This window comes from Mastomys coucha, unplaced genomic scaffold (genome assembly GCF_008632895.1).
Source record: "Mastomys coucha isolate ucsf_1 unplaced genomic scaffold, UCSF_Mcou_1 pScaffold6, whole genome shotgun sequence".
Classification (NCBI taxonomy): domain Eukaryota; kingdom Metazoa; phylum Chordata; class Mammalia; order Rodentia; family Muridae; genus Mastomys; species Mastomys coucha.
This window is the reverse complement of record NW_022196912.1, coordinates 70,528,824-70,550,406: the sequence shown is the minus strand read 5'-3', so window position 1 is coordinate 70,550,406 and position 21,583 is coordinate 70,528,824. Positions and strand designations below refer to the sequence as shown.

At 36.6% G+C, this 21,583-nt stretch overlaps 1 protein-coding gene across 8 annotated transcripts in view; it reads left to right on the top strand.

The window, feature by feature from the left end:
* The window catches only part of Ralgapa1 (Ral GTPase activating protein catalytic alpha subunit 1), a 223,021-nt gene that overhangs the window by 66,270 nt on the left and 135,168 nt on the right, over positions 1–21,583 (top strand). For all 8 annotated transcript variants that reach the window (XM_031356026.1, XM_031356025.1, XM_031356021.1 and 5 more), the window contains exons 13-16: positions 10,047–10,195; positions 16,814–16,943; positions 18,670–18,907; positions 19,837–19,998. In XM_031356026.1, the coding sequence (XP_031211886.1) occupies positions 10,047–10,195; positions 16,814–16,943; positions 18,670–18,907; positions 19,837–19,998 (679 nt within the window). The remainder of the gene's footprint in view (positions 1–10,046; positions 10,196–16,813; positions 16,944–18,669; positions 18,908–19,836; positions 19,999–21,583) is intronic.

The window sequence follows — 21,583 nt, the reverse complement described above, 5'->3', positions numbered from 1 at the left end:
TCAGCTTGTATGTTTGTGACAGTGTCTGGCTGTGTACAACATAAGGGTCTTGAAATCTTGCTTCCCCTTTCTCAGCCTCTCTATTAATAGTATTGTTTATTTCATGTTTTTACACTATACTATGGTCTTTAGAACAGCTTATTTATTTCAAAAGTATTTATATACCCAAAAGTGAGACAATTAACTAGGGAGGTTGCTTGTAAGTGAGACTGAAAGCTTTGCTTGACCTCTGTAATTCTTGTATCAATTCGAAGAGGACTTTATAAGTTACTCTTTCTCTGAGATGAATGCTTTTCCAAATTATCACAGCTAATGAACCAAATTCTTACCCTCACCTAATGTCTTTGCCACCCTCCAAGCAGAACCATTGTTCATTGAAACAGTTGGCAAAGGACTTTATGGATAGACCATCTTAATACCCACACCATTTCTTAAATGAATGTAACCCATTCTCTGTGGGCTGAGAATAAAGTCACTCACTCAAATCAAATAGTTTTGCCCATAGCAGGAAATCTGTATCCAAAAATTGAGCCTACAATTCATTTCTTGGTGCAGCAGAACTATCAACTTTCAGCTTAGCTACAATGGAGGTAAAATCCTTTGGTGATGTGAGGGTCATTGAAGTACAGCCTTATTACAATGAAACCCAATGTCTAAAAATTGTTCTTATTTTGGGCTTGTACCACAGTAAGAGCCAAGATTTTAAACTCTACTAAATAAAAAACAAACAAAAAGACTTTATATATTTATGTTCATTTAAGAAAATACTAGTAGTGATGTATTGTTTTGAAGTATACAGTTAATATGTTTGGAGTTATTTAAAATTTATATTGAGAAAAATGTATTTTTACTATTGCTATAGACGAGCATCTACATAAGACTGTTTGATTGTTGTTTTATATCAAATAACTTTTATAATACTGATTCTTGTTGTTATAATATTTTATAAACTTTAAAGAGTATGAGAAAAAAATACCCTATCAATATGTACTACATTTGTGAATATGTACATCCAAAAAAATCAATAAACTTTCAAAATAAAAAAAAGAAGAAAAAGAAAATATACTTGATTTTGTTTTTTCGTTTAGCAGGTATATGGGGGAATGGGTGTGTGCTTGTCATGTGGGGGTTAGAAGACAACTTGTCAGAGTATATCTTCTCCTACATGAGTCATCAGGCTTGATGTCCAGGGCCTTTACTTTCTAAACCATGGCACTGGATTCAAAAGTTTTAAAAACATTTCACATCCCTTGTAGGCAGTGAAAACATACAATCAGGTAACTCATGTACTTGGGGGATACTCAGAAGAAGGAATTCACAAACACTTCTGAGTCTCCATCTCTGTCTCATCTGAATTTCTGTGTGCTGCAGTGTGCCTTTCTACCACTCTGTGGCTGCCTGTCTTTTGAGGATTTGCAGGAGTTTCCTAGGTTTCTTTTCTCTGTTTCCTTCCCCTTCCTGCTCTGGTTTTCTGTCTATGGTACTTGATTCAGAACTCCAGGCCCCAGATACCTGCCATTGAGCTACGCCCTTTTCCATTCTGTTTCCTTGTCAAAGTTACTTTTACCCTCTCTCTATCTTGTTAAATCTAAAATCAAGTCTTTCCTTTGTTTGTTTGGTTTTGGGTTTTGGAGGCAGAATCTTTGTATAGACTAGGATTCTTTGTACCATTTCATGGCTTCTCTGTTTTCTAAATTCCCAGGTATATTGTTTCTTGTCTTTCGTGTATATTGTGAATTCTTTGGCTCTATCTTGAGAATCTGTAGACTCTCCTACAGAGCTTAGTACTCAAACCTTTCACACTAAACCTTCTCAGCATATGCTTAGTGTGTTTCTTCTCTTACCCCTAATATGTTCTCAATGCTGGGCAGCAGGATTCTGTACACTTAAGTCAGATCATATGCTTCTCTGTTGAACGCCTTCCTGTGGCTTTTCATGATCAGTTCTCTGTTAGTCTACAAGCTTTGCACCATTGCTCTCAAGAGTGCTTCATACCTTGGCCCACAGGGTAATTGCAAAAATAAGGATGTTAAAGTTAAGCCATTTAACACCTCTTAAAAAGTTTGGATTTCTTATGTATATTCATCATTTTTTCCGATTCTTTTTTAAAAACTGCTTTATGGTGGGTTTGATCTATAAGAGGTAAAGAAGCACCTGTTCTCTCTCTGCTGATGATAAAGAATTCTGTTCTTCATGCCTTGCCTTTTTTTTCCCTTTCTCTCTCTTCTTCTTTTAAACAAAATCTCCCATTGCTTTCACTCTGACTTCGTTCTATACTTGTTATTATTCCTCAAACATACCAGGCAAACTCTCACCTTATGACCTTTGAACTTGCTTTTACATGTCTGAATATTTTTCTCAGACTGCTACATAACTTGGTTTTTATTTCCCCTCCTTTTGTGCTTATTGGACTCCCAAGACACTGAGGTGACAGAAAACACCTTTGTTATCTTTAAAGAAGTGGTTGTTATTGTTGTTGTTTGAGATTATAGTATAGTTACATCATTTACCATTTCCCTTTCTCTTTCCAAACCTTCCGATATGTTCATTGCTCTTTCAGGTTCATGCCTCTTCTTTCAAGACCACACCATTTGTTCTTGTCTTTTGTTGGTGCGTCTCAAGTGCTCTTGCTGTATATATATATATATATATAATTGTTAGACTTTTTATAAATACTTGTTATGATATTAATATGATATTTTCTGGTTTTCTTAGTTTAACTCTTTTAAAGTAATGAGTTAAATGCCAAAGTCTTTTCCTGTGTATATTAAACACATACATTATTTTCTATTTTAATTGATTGATAGAAGGTATAGTACTAGATTTTTCTACATTAAGGCATCCTTATATTTCTGGAGTAAGCTCTACTTCATGATAAAATACAGTATTTTGTTTTGTTTGCATTGTTAATATTTTAGATTTTAATTTGTTATGTCCACAAAAACATTAGCTTTTTATTTAGTTCTTTTAAATGTAGTTCTTACTAACAACATTATGTTTTTATTTAGTAAATTCAGTGGTTTTGTTCTTCTTTGCCTCTGCACACACCTAAGGGTTGTCTCCCATGACGGTGGAGCAAGGCTGTTTAGACCTGTCTGCAGTTCGGTGACTGATCAGACAGGCCTGGATTACTAGCTCACTTTCTTTCTTTCTTTTTTTTTTCTTAATTTATTTTATTATTTAAATGCATTTTATACATCAAACATTTAAATAATATTGAGTATTTTGAGAATCAAATAATACATAAAAAATTTGTTCAACTTTTATATTCATATCCTTTCATACCCTAAAAATATCAAATGAATATTTAATACTATCCATATCAAGCACAGTGAGAAAAATTATCAATAATATTTCTGTGATATTTGTAGAACATGATTTTAATATTTTGTTCTAGAGCTTTCAGGTGTGCTGTCAAATTGCTAGTGTATGCTCTCTTCAGTTTCTTTTTGGAGGCACTTAGAACTATCAGTTTTCCTCTTACCACTACTTTTATTATGTCCCTTAAGTTTTAGATCCATTAGATCCTATATCTAATGTTGAACACTAAATTGTTTCAAAACATACAAAATAATCTTTGGGAGTTAAGCATAGTAAAAGAGCATAAAATATTAAAAATGAATCATTAAGAAATATATGGTACCACCTGATATAGTGAGAGTGTTTAAAATTCATTAGATATCTGTGTACATTGTCTAACAATCAGTTTACTTAAAAAAGAGTATCAGTGTTTCTAGGAGAGAAATTGTTTTATCAGTAAGTATATTTTAAAAATTTTAATAGCAAAAGTTCTTTGAAGTTAAACATTAAGAAAATGCTAATTTCAAGCACAGTGAGAAAAATTATCAATAATATTTCTGTGATATTTGTAGAACATGATTTTAATATTTTCAACTGTTAATATTCAACAAACAGAATGGTCATTTTAAGACATGTTTCATTGTTATGTCTCCTTTTTCATTTCTGATTTTATTAATTTGGATATTGTCTCTGTGCCCTCTAGTTAGTCTGGCTAAGGTTTTATCTATCTTGTTGATCTTCTCAAAGAACCAGTTCCTGGTTTTGTTGATTCTTTGTATAGTTCTTTTGTTTCTATTTGGTTGATTTCAGCCCTGAGCTTGATTATTTCCTGCCCTTTACTCCTCTTGTGTGTATTTGCTTCTTTTTGTTCTAGAGCTTTCAGACATGCTGTCAAGCTGCTAGTGTATGCTCTCTTCAGTTTTTTTTTGGAGGCACTTAGAGCTATCAGTTTTCCTCTTACCACTACTTTTATTGTGTCCCTTAAGTTTGGGGATGATTATGTCTTAATTTTCATTAAATTCTAAAAAGCCTTTAATTTCTTGCTTGACCAGGTTATCATTGAGTAGGGCGCTGTTCAGCTTCCATGTGTATGTGGGCTTTCGATTGTTTTTGTTGGTTTTTAGGACCAGCCTTAGGCCATGGTGATCTGATCGAGTGCATGGGATTATTTCAGTCTTCTTGTATCTGTTGAGGCCTGTTTTGTGACCGATTATGTTGTCAGTTTTGGAGAAGGTACTGTGAAGTGCTGAGAAGAAGGTATATCCTTTTGTTTTAGGATGAAATGGTCTATAGCTATCAGTTAAATCCATTAGGTCCATAACTTCTATTAGTTTCACTATGTCTCTGTTTAGTTTGTGTTTCCATGATCTGTCCACTGATGGTAGTGGGGTGTTGAAGTCTTCCACTATTATTGGGTGAGGTGCAGTGTGTGCTTTGAGCTTTAGAGCTTTAATAAAGTTTCTTTTATGAATGTGGGTCCCCTTACATTTGGAGTGTAGATATTCTGAATTGAGAGTTCATCCTGGTAGAGTTTTCCTTTGATGAGTATGAAGTGTCCTTCCTTATCTTTTTTGATAACTTTTGGTTGAAAGTTGATTTTATTTGATAAAATAAAATCCAGCTTGTTTCTTGGGTCCATTTGCTTGGAAAATTGTTTTCCAGCCCTTTACTCTGAGTTAGTGTTTGTCTTTGACACTGAGGTGCATTTCCTATATGCAGCAAAATGTTGGGTCCAGTTTACGTATCCAATCTGTTATTCTATGTCTTTTTATTGGGGAATTGTGTCCATTGATGTTAAGAGATATTATTAAGGACTAATGACTTGCTTCTTGATATTTTTGATGTTATATTTATGTTTATGTGGCTATCTTCTTTTGGGTTTGTTGAAAGTTTACTTTCTTGCTTCTTCTAGGATGTAGTTTCCCTTCTTGTGTTGGTGTTTTCCATCTATTATCCTTTGTAGGACTGGATTTGTGGAAAGATACTGTATAAATTTGGTTTTGTCATGGAATATCTTGGTTTCTCTGTCTATTGTAATTGAGAGTTTTGCTGGGTATAGTAGCCTGGGGTGACATTTGTGTTCTCTTAGGGTCTGTATGACATTTGCCCAGGATCTTCTAGCTTTCATAGTCTCTGGTGAGAAGTCTGGTGTAATTCTGATAGGTCTACCTTTAGATGTTGCTTGACCTTTTTCCCTTACTGCTTTTAAAATTCTTTCTTTGTTTAGTGCATTTGGTGTTTTTATTATTATGTGATGGGAGGAATTTCTTTTCTGGTCTAGCCTATTTGGAGTTCTGTAGGCTTCTTGTATGTTCATGGGCATCTCTTTCTTTAGGTTTGGGAAGTTTTCTTCTATGAGTTTGTTGAAGATATTTACTGGCCTTTTAAGTTGGGAATTTTCACTCTCTTCTATACCTATTATCCTTAGGTTTGGTCTTTTCATGTGTCCTGGATTTCCTGGATGTTTTTGCTTTTTGCGTTTTCTTTGACTGTTGAGTCAACGTTTTCTATGGTATTTTCTGCATTTGACATTCTCTCTTCTGTCTCTTGTATTCTGTTGGTGATGCTTGCATCTGTGACTCCTGATCTCTTTCCTAGGTTTTCTAACTCCAGGGTTGTCTCCCTTTGTGATTTCTTTATTGTTTCTATTTCCATTTTTAGATTCTGGATGGTTTTGTTCACTTCCTTTACCTGTTTACCTGTTAAGTTGTATTTTACTGTAATTCTTTAAGGGATTTTGTGTTTGCTCTTTAAGGGCTTCTAGCTGTTTACCTGTGTTCTCCAGTATTTATGTCCTTCTTAAAGTCTTCTATCCCTATCGCGAGAAGTGATTTTAGATCCAAATCTTGTTTTTCTGGTGTGATGGTGTATCCAGGACTTGCTACGATGGGAGAATTGGGTTCTGATGATGCCAAGTAACCTTGGCTTCTGTTGCTTATGCTCTTACACTTGCCTTCCGCCATCTGATTACCTCTAGTGCTTCCTGCCCTCATTATATCTGACTGGGGCCTGTCCTTCCTGTAATCCTTGTTGTATCAGAACTCCTCAGAGGCCATCTGTCTCTGTGATCCTATGTTTCTAGGATCCTGTAATCCTGAGATCCTAGGTTTATCAGAGCTCCTGGAAGCCAAGCTGCCTCTGGGACCCTGAGATCCTGGTGTGACTAGGATTCTGGGATCCTGGGTGTGTTAAAGTGCCTGGGAGTGGTGCTTTCTCTGGGTGTTGTGGGAGTGGCTGTGGAGGTAGCACCCAAGGTTTGCTCAGGGCACTGGCCCAGACCGGAAGGAACTGGTGCCACTGATCAGGCGGAGTTCCTGGGTGCCTGGGTCCCAGTAGTCCCAGTTACTCCTCCCTCAGTTTTCTTCGTGCTCTTCATATATACATACTTTCAGTTTTCTTAAGTTTTGGCAACTTGTGGTTTTTTTTCTAAAATAGTCTAAGTTTTAGGGTTTCCCTTGTTGTGAAGAGACACTATGACCATGGCAACTCTTATAAAAGAAAGCATTTAATTGGGTTAGCTTGCAGTTTCAGAGGCTTAGTCCATTATCATCATGGTGGGAAGCATGGCAGCATGAAGACAGATGTGATGCTGGAGAAGGAGCTGAGAGCACTACATCGTGATTCATAGGCAGCAGAAAAGAAGATACAAGTCCTCCAGCAACATCACACCTACTCCAACAAGGCCATACTTCCTAATGCCATTCCTGTGGACCTATAGGGACCATTTTATTTAATCCCCCACATTTTAATCCCTGGCCTCCACAGGGTTGTACCCATATCATAATGCAAAATGCATTTAGTCCAACTTCAAAAGTCCATCACAGTATCAGTACTTTTTAAAAGTTCAGAGTCTCTCATATAGTACTCTCTTAACTGCAATCTCCTATAAAAACCAAAATCAAAAGACAAATTACAATCATTCAAAAGTGGTAGATAAGGAACACAGTGAGAAAATACTGGACCAAACCAAGACCAAAACCAGCAGGGCAAACTCCAAATTCTGGATCTCTATGTCTGATGTCAAAGCACTCTTCAGATCTCCAACTACTTTCATCTTTGTTGACTGCAACACACTTCTTTCTTTTTGGCTTGTTCCACTCCCTGTTACCAGCTTTCCTTGACAGGTATTTCAGGGCTCTGTCATCTCCTAACATCTTGGGATCTACAAGACTTCAGGTCTCAGCGTCTCAGCTTCACACAGTGGCTTCTCTGGAGCTCCACTCAGGGACACCCTGACACATGCCTGGCCTTAGCAGCATTCCTTAGCTGTGGAGAGAGATCCCATAATCCCTTTCTTCTATCCTTGACTCTAAAACCAGAATCATACGGCCAAAACTGCTAAATTCTACTGTTTGCTGGGGCTAGAATGTGGCTTGGCCTCCTCATCCAGTTATGTCTTCAACACCTTCCTGGTTTTAATGGTTTCCTTCATTGCTGAAGCTTGTCTGTCTTGGAACTCGCTCTGTAGACCAGGCTGGCCTCAAACTCAGATATCTGCCCTGCCTCTGTAAGGCTTGGATTAAAAGCCTACACCATTATACCAGATCTAAGCTTTTTAAAAATTCCTTTCACAAGTTGGAAGTGTAGCTGGCTGGGATATTGCCCTCAGTTCACCACTCCCTTTATTCCAGTTAATGTCAAGTCTTTCTTTAATCTGTTTATCTCCTTAAACTTGGGATTTAGCTCCATTCCTCTTCCTGGTTCCCCTTTTCTCCTTGAAATGTACATTTTGTATTTTTTTCTTGCTCAGCTTGCTCCTTTTTATTATAGATCTTCATAACAATAAATACTAATAACTATACAACAGAGTCAATACTAAGATGTTTTGAAATTTTCTCTGCCAATGCAGCAAAACTCTTCAATTTAGTACCAGATTTTCTGGACAAAGGCAGAAAGCACCTACATTCTTCACCAAAATAGCAGAAGAGCAATCTCTAGGCAACATACTAACATTCTTCTCTTCTGAAACCTCGTGAGCTGGCCCCCCAACAGTTCAAATTACCTGCAGTATCACTGTTTTCTATGATCCTACTAGTATGGCCCATTAAGCTATGCTTAAAGCATTCAATTGCTTTTCCCATCCAAAGTCCACATTCCTTCAAACATAATCATGGTCAGGCCTATCACAGCAATACCCCAGTTCCTGGTACCAATGTTTGTCTTAGTTAGTGTTTCTGCTGCTGTGAAGAGACACCATGACCACAGAAACTCTTGTAAAGGAAAACATTTAATTTTTTAAATGGGGCTGGCTTACAGTTTCAGAGGCTTAGTTAGTTCTTCATGGTGGGAAATATGATATTGTGCACCCAGGCATGGTGCTGGAGAAGGAGCTAAGAATTCTACATCTGAATCTACAGGCTGTGGGAAACGAGAGACTAATTTCCTCCAAGGTTGCCCCTCCTATTAGTAGCACTCCCAGTGCACCTAAAGGGGCCATTTTAATTCAAACTACCACATTCTCTTTCTGTTAAACTTTATTGTCATATAGTAACTCACTGAATTACGCCTTTAAAAATTCTCTGCTGTACCTCATTGCTTACTCCTTTTGTTGGTTTATGCCTGCTAGGTTAGGTTTCCAGAATCTGCTCTTTTCACTCTTAAATATATGTTTAATTTTTTTCCAAGTGACTGTGCATTTCATGTGGCAATATAGTACTTCTAGAAGAGAGCAGATGTGAATAGGAATGATAAATGGACAGAATTTATAGATGGAATGTTCCAATCTTATAGTTTGTCTGAGATTTGCCTTGGGTACATGGCAAATTTGAGGCCAGCCTTATCTATATAAGATCCCATCCAAAAAAATGCAACAAAACATAATAGAAACCAAGCAAAACAAAGTGTTGTTGATATCCCCTGTATATAGCTGTTGCATTAGATTTGGCTTTATAGCATCATTCAGAAGGGAATCACAATTTACACTGAGTAAGTGATAAAGTTTAATGATATACGCTAATGGATTCTCATAACTTATATTTATGTAAGCTGTTATTACAAGAACAGATGGACATGAAAATAAATAAGGTCTACAACTTACAGAAATATTTCCTGATTTAGTTGTTATCTTTTATTGTAAACTTTTTGTACTTTTTGTCGTCCATGGTTATGCTTAGAAAGTTTTTATTCTTAGAAATGCTGTTTTTATATATGGAACCATATATAAAAGTGTTTAAGTGTTAAAGAGCTTAGATCGCAGATGCTAAAATAGTAGTAGAAATATGAATATTAATATTAACTAATCCATTCCATGGTGATTTTAAATTTATGCTTGATCACCCAGTGATCAGTGTTTATTTCTTTCTCTGTTTCTGTCTCACTCTGTGTGTGTGTGTGTGACAGAGAGAGAGAGAGAGAAAGAGAGAGAGAGAGAGAGAGAGAGAGAGAGAGAGAGAGAGGTACACAAATAGAGTCTCATTCTTTATTCTAGGGTGGAACTTGAAACCTCCCTCCTTGTTAGCCTTCTGAGTTCTGGGATTACAGGCATGAACATGGCAGATTTTTTTTTTTTTCGTTAAGTAAGAAATTTACCATTGAGCCTAATACAGTGCCTCATGCTTATAGTCCTAGCACTTGAGAGGAAGTAGCAACAGAATTTTAACAGAATCCAACTTATCCTCCTGGTCTACATAGTGGATTTCAGGCCAGCCAGGGCTATAGAGTGAGATCCTGTCTCAAAGAAAAAGCAAAAAAAAGTAATCTACAATTGAAATTTTGTTATGAATAATTAATGACTTCTCTTATTACAGGTGTTTATTATAAACTCATCGAATATATTTCTTCTTGAACCTGCAAATGAAATAAAAAATCTTCTGGATGAGCACACAGATATGTGTAAACGTATTCTTAATATTTATCGATACATGGTTGTGCAAGTATCAATGGACAAAAAGACCTGGTAACAATTCTATATCTTTTTGGTTATTGTTCTCTGCATAAGTATAGTTATTTTCAAGGAATAGTGTCTGTGAATAGGGTGTTACAGTATTAGAGTACTGCTATTGTTGAATGAATACAACTATTTTATGTAGTAATCATGCTTATAGTAGACTGTCTCAATTTATTTCAAACATCTTTGATCAAGCTTCTGTAAGATCCCTCAGACTGTCTAAAGTGTGCATAATTGTCACCCTTTCTCCCAGGAATGAATACATACACAGAAATTAATTTTTGCTTGTGTGGATGATTGGGGATGTTACTAGATGATTGACTGAACTTTCAAAGCCTATTTCTTTCCTTTGGCCACCAAAGCCCTTGCTATCAGGCCCATTCCTACTTCTCTGTCCACGTTTGGCCTCTTAAATCTAACCTTTATTTTGTGTGCTTCCCAGCATTGTCAGCTTGCTTTTTCCTGAGCATATTCGGAATTGTGCTTTAGAATATCTGCCATCTTTTTCTGTGGTCACCAAAGCTGCATTATTATGCCATCGCATGTGTGATTTAATAAGTCAGATGTTTACAAAAGGACAAACACCTCAAAAGAATGGGCTAGAATTAGAACTTAATTTTTTTGTTTTTTAATTTGATTATAACCATGTGTTATTCTAACACAAGCTACCAGTCGTTCTTTGAGTAGAAGATTAAGCTTCCACCTTACTCTTTCTATTATTTCTTTTCTGTATATTTTTCTTTATTTCCTTTTGTACTAAATGGGTACTCCTCTATAGTTCTTCTCAAATTTGTCTCTATTCCTAAATTATTTGTATTAATGGCTGTTGGATTTGAGCCTGAGTAATAACTGAATAACTGAACCACTAAGAATAATAAAAGTTGTCTTAATTTTGTATTGCTTACTTTACTTGGTGTAACACATTATGTACTTTATATACTTGGTAAATTAAATTGAAAAGTAGACCTTTGAGGGAGAGCAGTTCTATAGCTTTTGTTAGAATTATACATGGTCATAATCAAATTAAAAAACAAGAACGTATAGGTATAGCCTATTCTCTTGAGATATTTGTCCTTTTGTAAATATTTGACTGATTAAATCACACATGTGATTACATAATAATATAGCATGTGAAGAATAATTTTACTGTATTTCTTTCAGTATTTAATCATGGCCTTGCACATACTAAGAAGTTCTCTGATACACAATTATAAGTAGCTGTTGTAGAACTATGGAGCAGAAACTGAATGAAGGACAATCCAGAGTCTGCCCAACCTGGGAATCCTTCCCATATCCAATCACCAAACCCAGACACTATTGTGGATGCCAGCAAATGTTGGCTGACAGGAGCCTGATATAGCTGTCTCCTGAGAGGTTCTGACAGTGCTTGACTAATACAGATGTAGAGGCTCACAGCTGTCCATTGGACTGAGCACAGATTCCCCATTGAAGGAGCTAGAGAAAGGACCCAAGGAGTTGAAGGATTTACAGCCTCTTAGGACGAACAACAATATGAACTAACTGGTACCCTCAGAGCTCCCAGGGACTAAACCACCAACCAAAAAGTACACATGGTGGGACTCATGGCTCCAGCTGTATATGTATCAGAGGATTGCCTAGTCAGTCATCAATGGGAGGAGAGTCCCTTGGTCCTGTGAAGGTTCTATGCCCCAGTGTAGGAGAATGCCAGGGCCAGGAAGTGGGAGAAGGTGGGTTGGTGAGCAGGGGGAGGTAGCAGGAAACAGGGTTTGGTTCCCCCCTTCCCCCCCATCCCAGGGGAAACGGGGAAAGGGAATATCATTTGGAATGTAAATAAAGAAAATATCTAATTTAAAAAAAAAGATCTGTAAGACAGGGCTTTTATCTTATTCATAGTATGATCCCCTATCCAAGTCTATTACCTGGTCCATAATGTAAATATTCTTTATATCCATGAATATGGTATAATAAAAAATGTTCATACAACCAAAAATTAGCACAGAACTAGAAGATACCATGAAAGTACAAATAAAATATTTTTTAAAAAAGTAACTGTTGTAGAAATGTCTAATCCTAATCCAGGGTTTCTACCCCTCCTTTAGTCATTCAGTTACCAGATAAAAGACACACAACTTTTATTATTTACAATAAACACTAATTAACACAAGAGCTGGGCAGATATCTCTCCTCTATTCTGTGTATTTCTCAGCCAATAATTCCATTATATAAATTTTCATCTGGGCAGTTCTTAACTCCAATTAGCCAACCCACATGGCTATTATTCTGTGACTAACCTAACCCATGGTGGCTTCTTCCTCATGTCACTTTGTTTTCTCCTTTGTGATTCTCCTCCATACTAAGCCCTGGAACTTTAACCCTGCCTAAGTCTTTTCTGCCCAACTCTTGGCTGTTGGCATTATTCACCAATCAGAAATAACTTTGGAGGCAAGGTCACATACATCACTTGGGTCTACAGGTACTCTCTGGTCTCTGGGGCAACCAGGTCTTGGGGACCCACACTTAGCATTACAATGCATAGCAAAAGACCAAACCTCAACAATAGCTATATGCTCCTTGGGTCCTTTTAGGGTTTAGTTTTTGTTCACTTCGGTTTTGTTTGTTTGTTTGTTTGTTATTTTTTGTTCTTTGTTTGTTTTTCAGAAATGGTCTGGCTATCTATTTATGTAGCCCAAGCTAGCCTGGAACTTTTTTTTTGAAGACTTACCTATTTATACAGTGTTCTGTACCACATGTATGCCTGTGTGTGTGTGTCTGTGTGTGTGTGTGTGTATGTGTGTGTGTGTATGTACATATGTATGTATGTATATAGCGTTCTGTACCCCATATATGCCTGCAGGCCAGAAGAGGGCACCACTAGATCTCATTATAAATAGGCTGGAGCCATCATGTAGCTGCTAGAACCTCTCTGAGCCATCTCTCCAGGCTGTGGCCTGGAACTCTTAACTTCCCTACTGTAGCCTCCTGAGTGCTAGGATTACAGTTGTAAGCTACCACAACTTACTGATTTTGAGACAAGGTCTCTTTAAGTTGTCCGTTCTGGCCTTGATCTCACTCTGTAGCTCAGAGGGGTCTTAAATTTATTGTTTTCCTGCCTCAGCCTCCTTAGTAGCTGGGAATTCAAACCTTGAACTAACCTAACCGACATCTATTATGTACATGTATATGTGTGTGTGTGTGTGTGTGTGTGTGTGTGTGTGTGTGTATGTTTGTATGTATGTATATATATATATATTAATTTTAGAGTAGAGGGAGTAGAGGACAATGAATATACTTATATATATTAATTTTTTCCTTTTGAGTTACTTTAAAAAGTGGGAACATTCAGGGCGGTGATGGCGCACGCCTTTAATCCCAGCATTTGGGAGGCAGAGGCAGGTGGATTTCTGAGTTCGAGGCTAGCCTGGTCTACAAAGTGAGTTCCAGGACAGCCAGGGCTACCCCAAGAAACCCTGTCTTGAAAAACCAAAAAAAAAAAAAAAAAGTGGGAACACAGATGAGCAGTGGTAGTACATGCCTTTAATCCCAGCTCTCAAGAGGCAGAGGCAGATGGATCTCTGAGTTTAAGGCCAGCCTAGACTAGAGTGAGTTTCAGTTTCAGGACAGCCAGAGCTCCACAGAAAAACCCTAACAAAAAACAAACAAAGAAAACAAAACAAAACAACAACAGCAAAATACAAACAAACAAGACCCCCCAAAATCAAAAAGAACAACAAAAGCGGGAATATTTGGTTAAAGGATGTGCTTAATTTATGTTTTGCTATTTAGGAGGAAATGGCTTTAAAGATTTATATGTGTATGAGTGTTTTGCCTCCATGTATATAACTATACTATATGCATGCCTAGTTTCTTTGGAGGCCAGAAGAGGACCTCCCTCTCAAGATCCCTGGAATTGGAGTTACTGTGGGTTATGAGCTTCTATGTGGGTACTGGGAATTGAACCTGGCTCCTTTGCAAGAGCTGTAAGTGCTCTTAATTTCTGGACCATCTCTTAACCCTCTAGCTTTAAAAAAAAAAAAAAAATCCTTTACTTGAAGTATATATAAACTATATAGAGAAACATTTATTAACATATTTGGGACATATGATGCTGAGGGTGTTTCTAAGATTTCACATGCTTACTAATCACATTATTCATTAATAATGTGTGTCTCCTTGAGTTAATCACAAAGATATAAAGTGACTGGTCTTTGTTTATACACCCTGTGATAAATGGTAAGCAGATTTTGAATTAAGGTCTTTCTCATTTTAAAAAGGTATATATTAGTAATGCAGCACTTGGGAAGCAGAAGCAGGATGATCGCAAATTTGAGGCTCACCTGGGCTACATACATCTATACTCTCTCAGGAAACAAAACCAGAAAATCATATGAATCTGAAGTATTCTCCTTTTTTTGGTTCTTTATTTTTCTTTCTATAAATTTTGTATCAATGATGAGCGAGGAGGCTTGCCATAAAACATATTTTTAGAGTTTATTCCATATTTTTTAATTGAAACATATAAATTTTATTCTTATGTATATGAATATTTTACCTGCATGTATGTCTGTATACCACATGCATGCCTGGTGCTGGCAGATGCCAGAAGAAGAGATTGGATCTCCTTGGACTGGAGTTACAGGCAGATGTGAGTTGCCCTGTGGATACTGGGTATTGAATCTGGGTCCTCTGGAAGAACAGCCCATGTTCTCAACTACTGAGTCATCTCTTTGGCCCTCATAATTCTTTTAAGTTCCTTTAAAGCCGAATTCATAATATCCAAGGCAATCGCCCACATATTTACAGTGACTTTATGAGATCCTTTTTGTATTACAAATTATAAGAATTACCTGACATAGGAGTGAGTTAAAGTCAGGCTGTAATAAGATGAGGTTTATTTATAAACTATGTCATGTAGTTATACTTTTACTTCATAGAGCTAAACTGGAAGCTCAAGGTAAGAAATATGATATTTAAGATTTTTAATCTGTGAATAATGATTATGCTTCTGGTGTAATGGGAAATGAACTCAGATCCTCTAGAAGGGCATAAAGTGCTCTTAACTGCTTAACTGCTGAGCCATCTCTCTCTAGTCCCATTCGACAATTATTAAATCTTTTGTTCTATATGCGTATTGGTTTTTTTTGTTTGTTTTTAATTGTACTGGAGATTACTTCAGTCACTATTGGCAAGTGCTCTGCTACTGAGCTATACCTCTAGCCTCAGGATATATTATTTAAATGATTTATTTAATTTATTATATCTACATTGGTGTTTTGCCTACCATTATATGTGTGAGGGTGTCAGATCACCTGGAACTGGAGTTATAGACAGTTGTGTGCTGTCATTTGGGTTCTGGGAATTGAACCCAGATCCTCTAATAGAGCAGCCAGTGCTCTTAACTGCTGAGCATCTCTTTTTCCCTCAAGATATTTTTTTTTATCTGAGTGATAATCTTATTTGATTCCATGTTCACTTCTTCACCCAAATGGCGTCTAGATCTGGGACATATTACTGCTTTATCCATATTTCTTACAGTGACCATCCTTAGCTGTGCCTAGACAGGGACTGCAGAATGGCCTTTAAGGAGGAGACTGATAGGAACTTGGGCTCTAGCTTGCCTCTATACTAACTAAAATTCTCTTGTCAAGTTCCTTTTCCCTTTTTCTTTTGTTTCTTTTCTTTTCTTTCTTTCTTTTTTTGTGGGGGCAGGGAGGAGAGACAAGGTCTTACAGGGATATTCCAGGCTGGTCTCAAATGTACCACCCTCTTGCCTCAGACACCCAAAGACTGCAGGTGTATTCCAGTATGCCTAACTATTAGTCTCATTTGTTGGTATGTTGGTAAATTTGTTCTTCAAATATCAGGTGTGGTTTTATTCTGTTAGTAGGAAGCATCTAGGAGAACGTTAAGGTAAGGACAGTGATAGAATTGGTTCTGTTTCTGATACACATATAGAATAAAAGATTTTAAAATTGTCAAATGGGACTATAAAGGTGGCTCAGCAGTTAAAAAAGCACTTTATGCCCTTCCAGAGGATCTGAGTTTTTTTCTCAGCACCCATATTGGGTAACCTACAAGTGCTGGTAACTCCAGCTCCAGGGGATTTGATGCCCTATTCTGACTTCTTCAGGTGCCTGCACACACATGGCATATACTCACACAGATACACAGAATGCACATATACATATATTTATATATAAATGCATATTTACATATATTACACATAAGTAGTTTTTTAATCACTGAAATTAAAAGGGAGGAAAGGACATGGTGTGAGGCTTCTGTAATCCTAGTACTAGGGAGATGAAATTGGGGATCAAGAGTTGAAGGTCATTCTTGCTGTGTAGGAAGGCCAGCCTAGCTTTATGAGGCCCTGTCTCAAGGAACAAATAGAAGGGTGGGAGGAAGAGAGCCAGCATCTTTACCTTTTCTCTTTTCCTGAGTGTCCATTATTAAAACATAAAACAATTTGTACCTAAAGGTATTGTGCTTACAAACTTCAATTATTAATTTTAATATTTAAAGAGTTCTAAACACTTCATAGTATCTCAAAGATTAAGTATTCGAGTTATCCCAACAATAATGTTATTTTTACAACAAATTAACTCAAAGCAAGAAGGAAACATTAACAGATCTTCTTCTTTTAAGGGAACAGATGCTACTCGTGTTGCTCAGAGTCACGGAGTCTGTACTGAAGATGTCATCACAAGCTTTTCTGCAGTTCCAGGGGAAAAAAAACATGACCCTGGCAGGTCGACTTGCAGGACCACTTTTCCAGGCAATAAACATAAATAGATGAATAGATGTGTTTGATTTTTAAAGATTTACTAAACCTGAGCTTGTTAAAGTAGAAGAAAATGCTTTGAATCACAAGCCAGTTCATGTTAAAGGATCTTTTATAGAGCTAAATTAATAAAAGTCACTCATCTAAATACCCTTACATACAAATTCACAACCTAATGGAAGAAAAATGTAATGAATAGTCAGGGTGCTTATTTTACCTCCAGTGGGGCATGCTTGTGCTTCAGAAAGCTGACAGAGAACTCTAGGAATAATGCCCAAGTGTTTTCTCAGCTTCTGAATCTCTGGGGTTACTAGGAAAAACATTTCAGTTTGTTCCATAATAATTGAAATGTAGTATATAACCAAGCTGCTTCACAGACTTTATTGTTCTCCCTTCTAGAATTTAAGTGTCAGTGATACTTTTGATCATACAGAAATTACATATTATTTCAACATGAAGTTATGTGCTAACTTTAAACTTACTTTAAACTCTGAAATAGGAAATATTTTATGACACATTAAATGAAACTACATAGTATGATTCTCTTTTTTAAATGATTTTTTAAATTTATTATTTACTTTATGTATATGAGTACACTGTAGCTGTCTTCATAGGGCATTGGATCTCATTACAGATAGTTGTAAGCCACCTAAGTGGTTGCTGGGAATTGAACTCGGGACCTCTGGAAGAGCAGTTAGTGCTCTTAACCACTGAGCCATCTCTCCAGCCCCCAGTTAGGATGATTCTTAATGTCTGAGGTAATGGCTATTTCAAATCCTTGGCCATAAGTGTAACTGTTTACATTGGCCTTTTACAGCTCTTAATCTCTCACCTAAAAAAATCTGCTGATGCTAAATTAACTTTTAAAACAGAAACATGTGTTATCTAAACTTTCAGAAAATTCCCAGTTTTCATAGCTAACCTAATGATTGGAGCTACAGAAAGATAAAATTTAGCTTGTTGTGCATATAACTTTTTTGTAGTTTGAACATTTAGAGAGAGGATGAAAGATTACAAGTCACTTCAATTTTATCGTTACATTTCATGTGTGAATTTATAATAATTCCTTAGAAAAAGTCATGACAAGTTTGAAAACTTATTTTTGACTTAATTCTTCAACAACGATACATATTTAGTAGCAGTCCACAAAACCTCAAAGAGTACTGGGTAATCAGTATTTTCTGCCCTCTTACAAGTAAGCTTTTGATATTGCTATTGGATTTATTACAAAAATGCTCTTAATTGCTGTTGTAACTTTAAAATGATTTATTTGTTTTACTTATATGAGTACAGTATAGTTAAGTTCCTCTCTAGGACTGCCTCTTCCCTTTGTAGTGGTGATACAAACTTCCAAAGTGTATAGTCATTTCTGTCTTTCATTTGGCAATCTATTCTGAAGTTTTTCATTTCAGAACTCAATTTCAACACAAAATAATATGGAAACATCTCTTTACATAGCTTTTACTTAGCAGTAATGCAATACAGCATGAAAGTTGTGCTTTAGGTTTCCTGTCCAGTCTGTATTCCCTGAGTACTAGGAACTTAGCTGAAATTCTTATCACTTAGCAATAATTACATGAGTTACTGTTACAACATGTATTAGTGGATGTTATATGATTTAAACTTTTTCTGCTTTTGAGATAAAAATAATTGAACAATTGATTTTGAAGTCACACACCAAACAAATCTAATTATTATTTCTGAATATTTGTCTTTGTAGACTCTCATTGTTGCCTGGATCAAAGCAAATCTAAATGTATACATTTCTCGAGAACTTTGGGATGACTTGCTTTCAGTATTGTCATCATTGACCTATTGGGAAGAATTGGCCACTGAGTGGTCACTGACCATGGAGACACTAACTAAAGTTTTGGCTAGAAATTTATATAGTTTGGATCTCAGTGATTTGCCATTGGATAAGCTCAGTGAACAGAAACAAAAAAAGCATAAAGGGAAAGGTAAGAGTTGTTTAAAGAGTCTTTGTAGGAATTTGTTTAAATAATTGAGTTGGTGAAACCAGGCCAGGAAGAGTGCTGGGGCAAGACATCTTTTCTAATCTCCTCTCATTTATCCTGGAGGTTTAAAATTTCCAACAATGAAATACAGAAACATACTATTATTTTAAGATCAATAATAATTTTGTTAAGATAAAGAATATTCTCTCTATATATTATGGTCAGTCTTATATTTTATTAAACAGTATAGAATCTTAACTTTTATTTTAAATGATTAACCCAAGTCAGAATTTATAAAATGTATTTACTTTTTGTATAAATAGTTTTTAGTCAACTGAAAGGATGACTTAATTTTATTCTATTTTTAAATAATGTGATAAAGAATTACTTGGAAAATTCTCTTGAAAGCATTTTATTAGTTTAAACTACAAGTAAACATTCTCTAAGTGTGAAGTAATATTTGTGTAATGTTAAGTTGAGATGATGCAGTAACATAATTATATCATTATCCTGTGCTTTGTATAGTATTTTGTATTTTAAGAATAAGTTCTTAGCTAGGAATTATATTTAAGTCCTATTTCATATTTAACTATTTGTCCATGAAACTTAAGTTTATACCTACACTACCTTTTCTGCATCATTTATTTCTCAAGTGGCTAGAAATTAGAAACTGTTACTGCAAGATGACTTCCATTCACCTCATTTCTTACCTCTAGATAGTAGAGAATTATAATGGGTTGGTGTTGATGATATAATGTAATTTTAAGTCTTTGTATGTTTTGAATCTAATTTTTACATAAAATGAAACTCAGTCCTTGTAGTTACTTTATAAGGTACTGCGAGGAAGCCTTAGAACCCACAATGACATTCCTGATAATTTAAAGGTAACTATCAGGTTATCAATATATTACATACTAATATTACATTTCTAGGAGTTGGACATGAATTTCAGAAAGTCTCAGTTGACAAGTCATTTTCTAGAGGATGGAGTCGTGACCAGCCTGGCCAGGCGCCCATGAGACAGAGAAGTGCAACAACGACTGGCTCCCCAGGAACTGAGAAGGCCAGGAGTATAGTACGGCAAAAAACTGTTGGTATGTAGTTTAAGACCATGGGAATTAGGAAGAGCAATACGGATAGATGCTGTCACTGTACATTTTGTTTTCTTTGGGGAGATGAGAATCTTCTATAGAAAACTTCCTCCCCTCCCTCAATAATTCTTATAGCCCAGTAACATGCCTTTGTGCCTTTAATACAGACACTCTGTGTTTATGTAGTCTATTACAGATTTCTTTGTTTTCAAATTGTCTTCTTATGGAATTCAAAAAGTAAAACTTGGATTAAAAATGCAGAACTCAAGCATGGTATACGTTTTATTAACTGAATATATTCACAAACATGGAGATGATAGCAAACTTTCAGTATTACAATTACATAGTCTTATTGGCCCTAGGAACTTCCACTAGGACAACAGGAAATTAATTCATATCCTCTATAGGCAGGCAACTGAGGTCAAGAAGAAATCTATGCCTTTTTTTTTTTTTTTTTTTTTTTTTTAGAGGAGGTCTGGGGATTTAGCTCAGTAGTAGAGCACTTGCCTAGCAAGCGCAAGGCCCTGGGTCCTCAGCTCTGGAAAACACAAAACAGAAAACTGAAGCAATTTCTCTAATGGTAAAAGGGATGTAGGGACACTTGGGAAGCACTTTGTAGGCTTTAGTTTTTTACTTAGGGTGTATGTACGCATATGAGTGTTCCCACCTTCTGCATATAGAGGTCTGAGGCCAGCTTGTTTGAATTGGTTCTCTTTGCACCAGGTGGGTCTCAGGATTGAGTTCAGGTTGTGAAGCTCGTGCAGCTTGCTGTCTCCACTCTCTAGGTTTTCAGTGCTTCATTTGCTTAGTGGCAGTGGTAATACTTCTCCTGCCTGAAACAGAGTTGCTTGATAGCATTTCAGATTTTATGTCTACCAAACAAAAACTAAAGCATTACAAGTTTTGCTGAGAAAGATACTTGTTTAAAGTTGGAAAATTCTTTGAAAATTCAAATTAAAATATTGTTAGATATTGCTTGTTAGGTTATGTCTTGCTCTCTGAGGCAGGGTATTAGAATGAATTCTGGGCTGCCTTGAAACTTACTGACCTTGAACTTGAAAGTATTTTGTCATAGTTTCTTGAGTACTAGGATTACTGATGTGAACTACCACGACTGGTTAATTTCTTAATTTCTAAAATTACTTTTTTATAACCAAGGTGAATGAATGTGCTTAAAATTTGAGTCTGAAAAAGAACATACATTCTATTAAGCCTTCCCAACCACCACCACCTCCTCTTCCTCTTCTTCCTCTTCCTCCTCTTCCTCCTCCTCCTCTTCCCCCTCTCCCTGCTCCTCCTCCTCTTCCTCCTTTCCTCCTCCTCCTTCTCTTCCTCCTCCTCTCCCTCCTCCTCTCCCTCCTCCTTTCCTTCCTCTTCCTCCTCTCCCTCCTCCTCTCCCTCCTCCTTTCCTTCCTCCTCCTCCTCTCCCTCCTCCTCTCCCTCCTCCTTCCTCTTCCTCCTCTTCCTCCTCTTCCTCCTCCTCTCCCTCCTCCTCCTCTCCCTCCTCTTCCTCCTCTTCTTCCTCCTCTTCTTCCTCTTCTTCCTCCTCCTCCTCCTCTTCCTCCTCTTCTTCCTCTTCTTCCTCTCA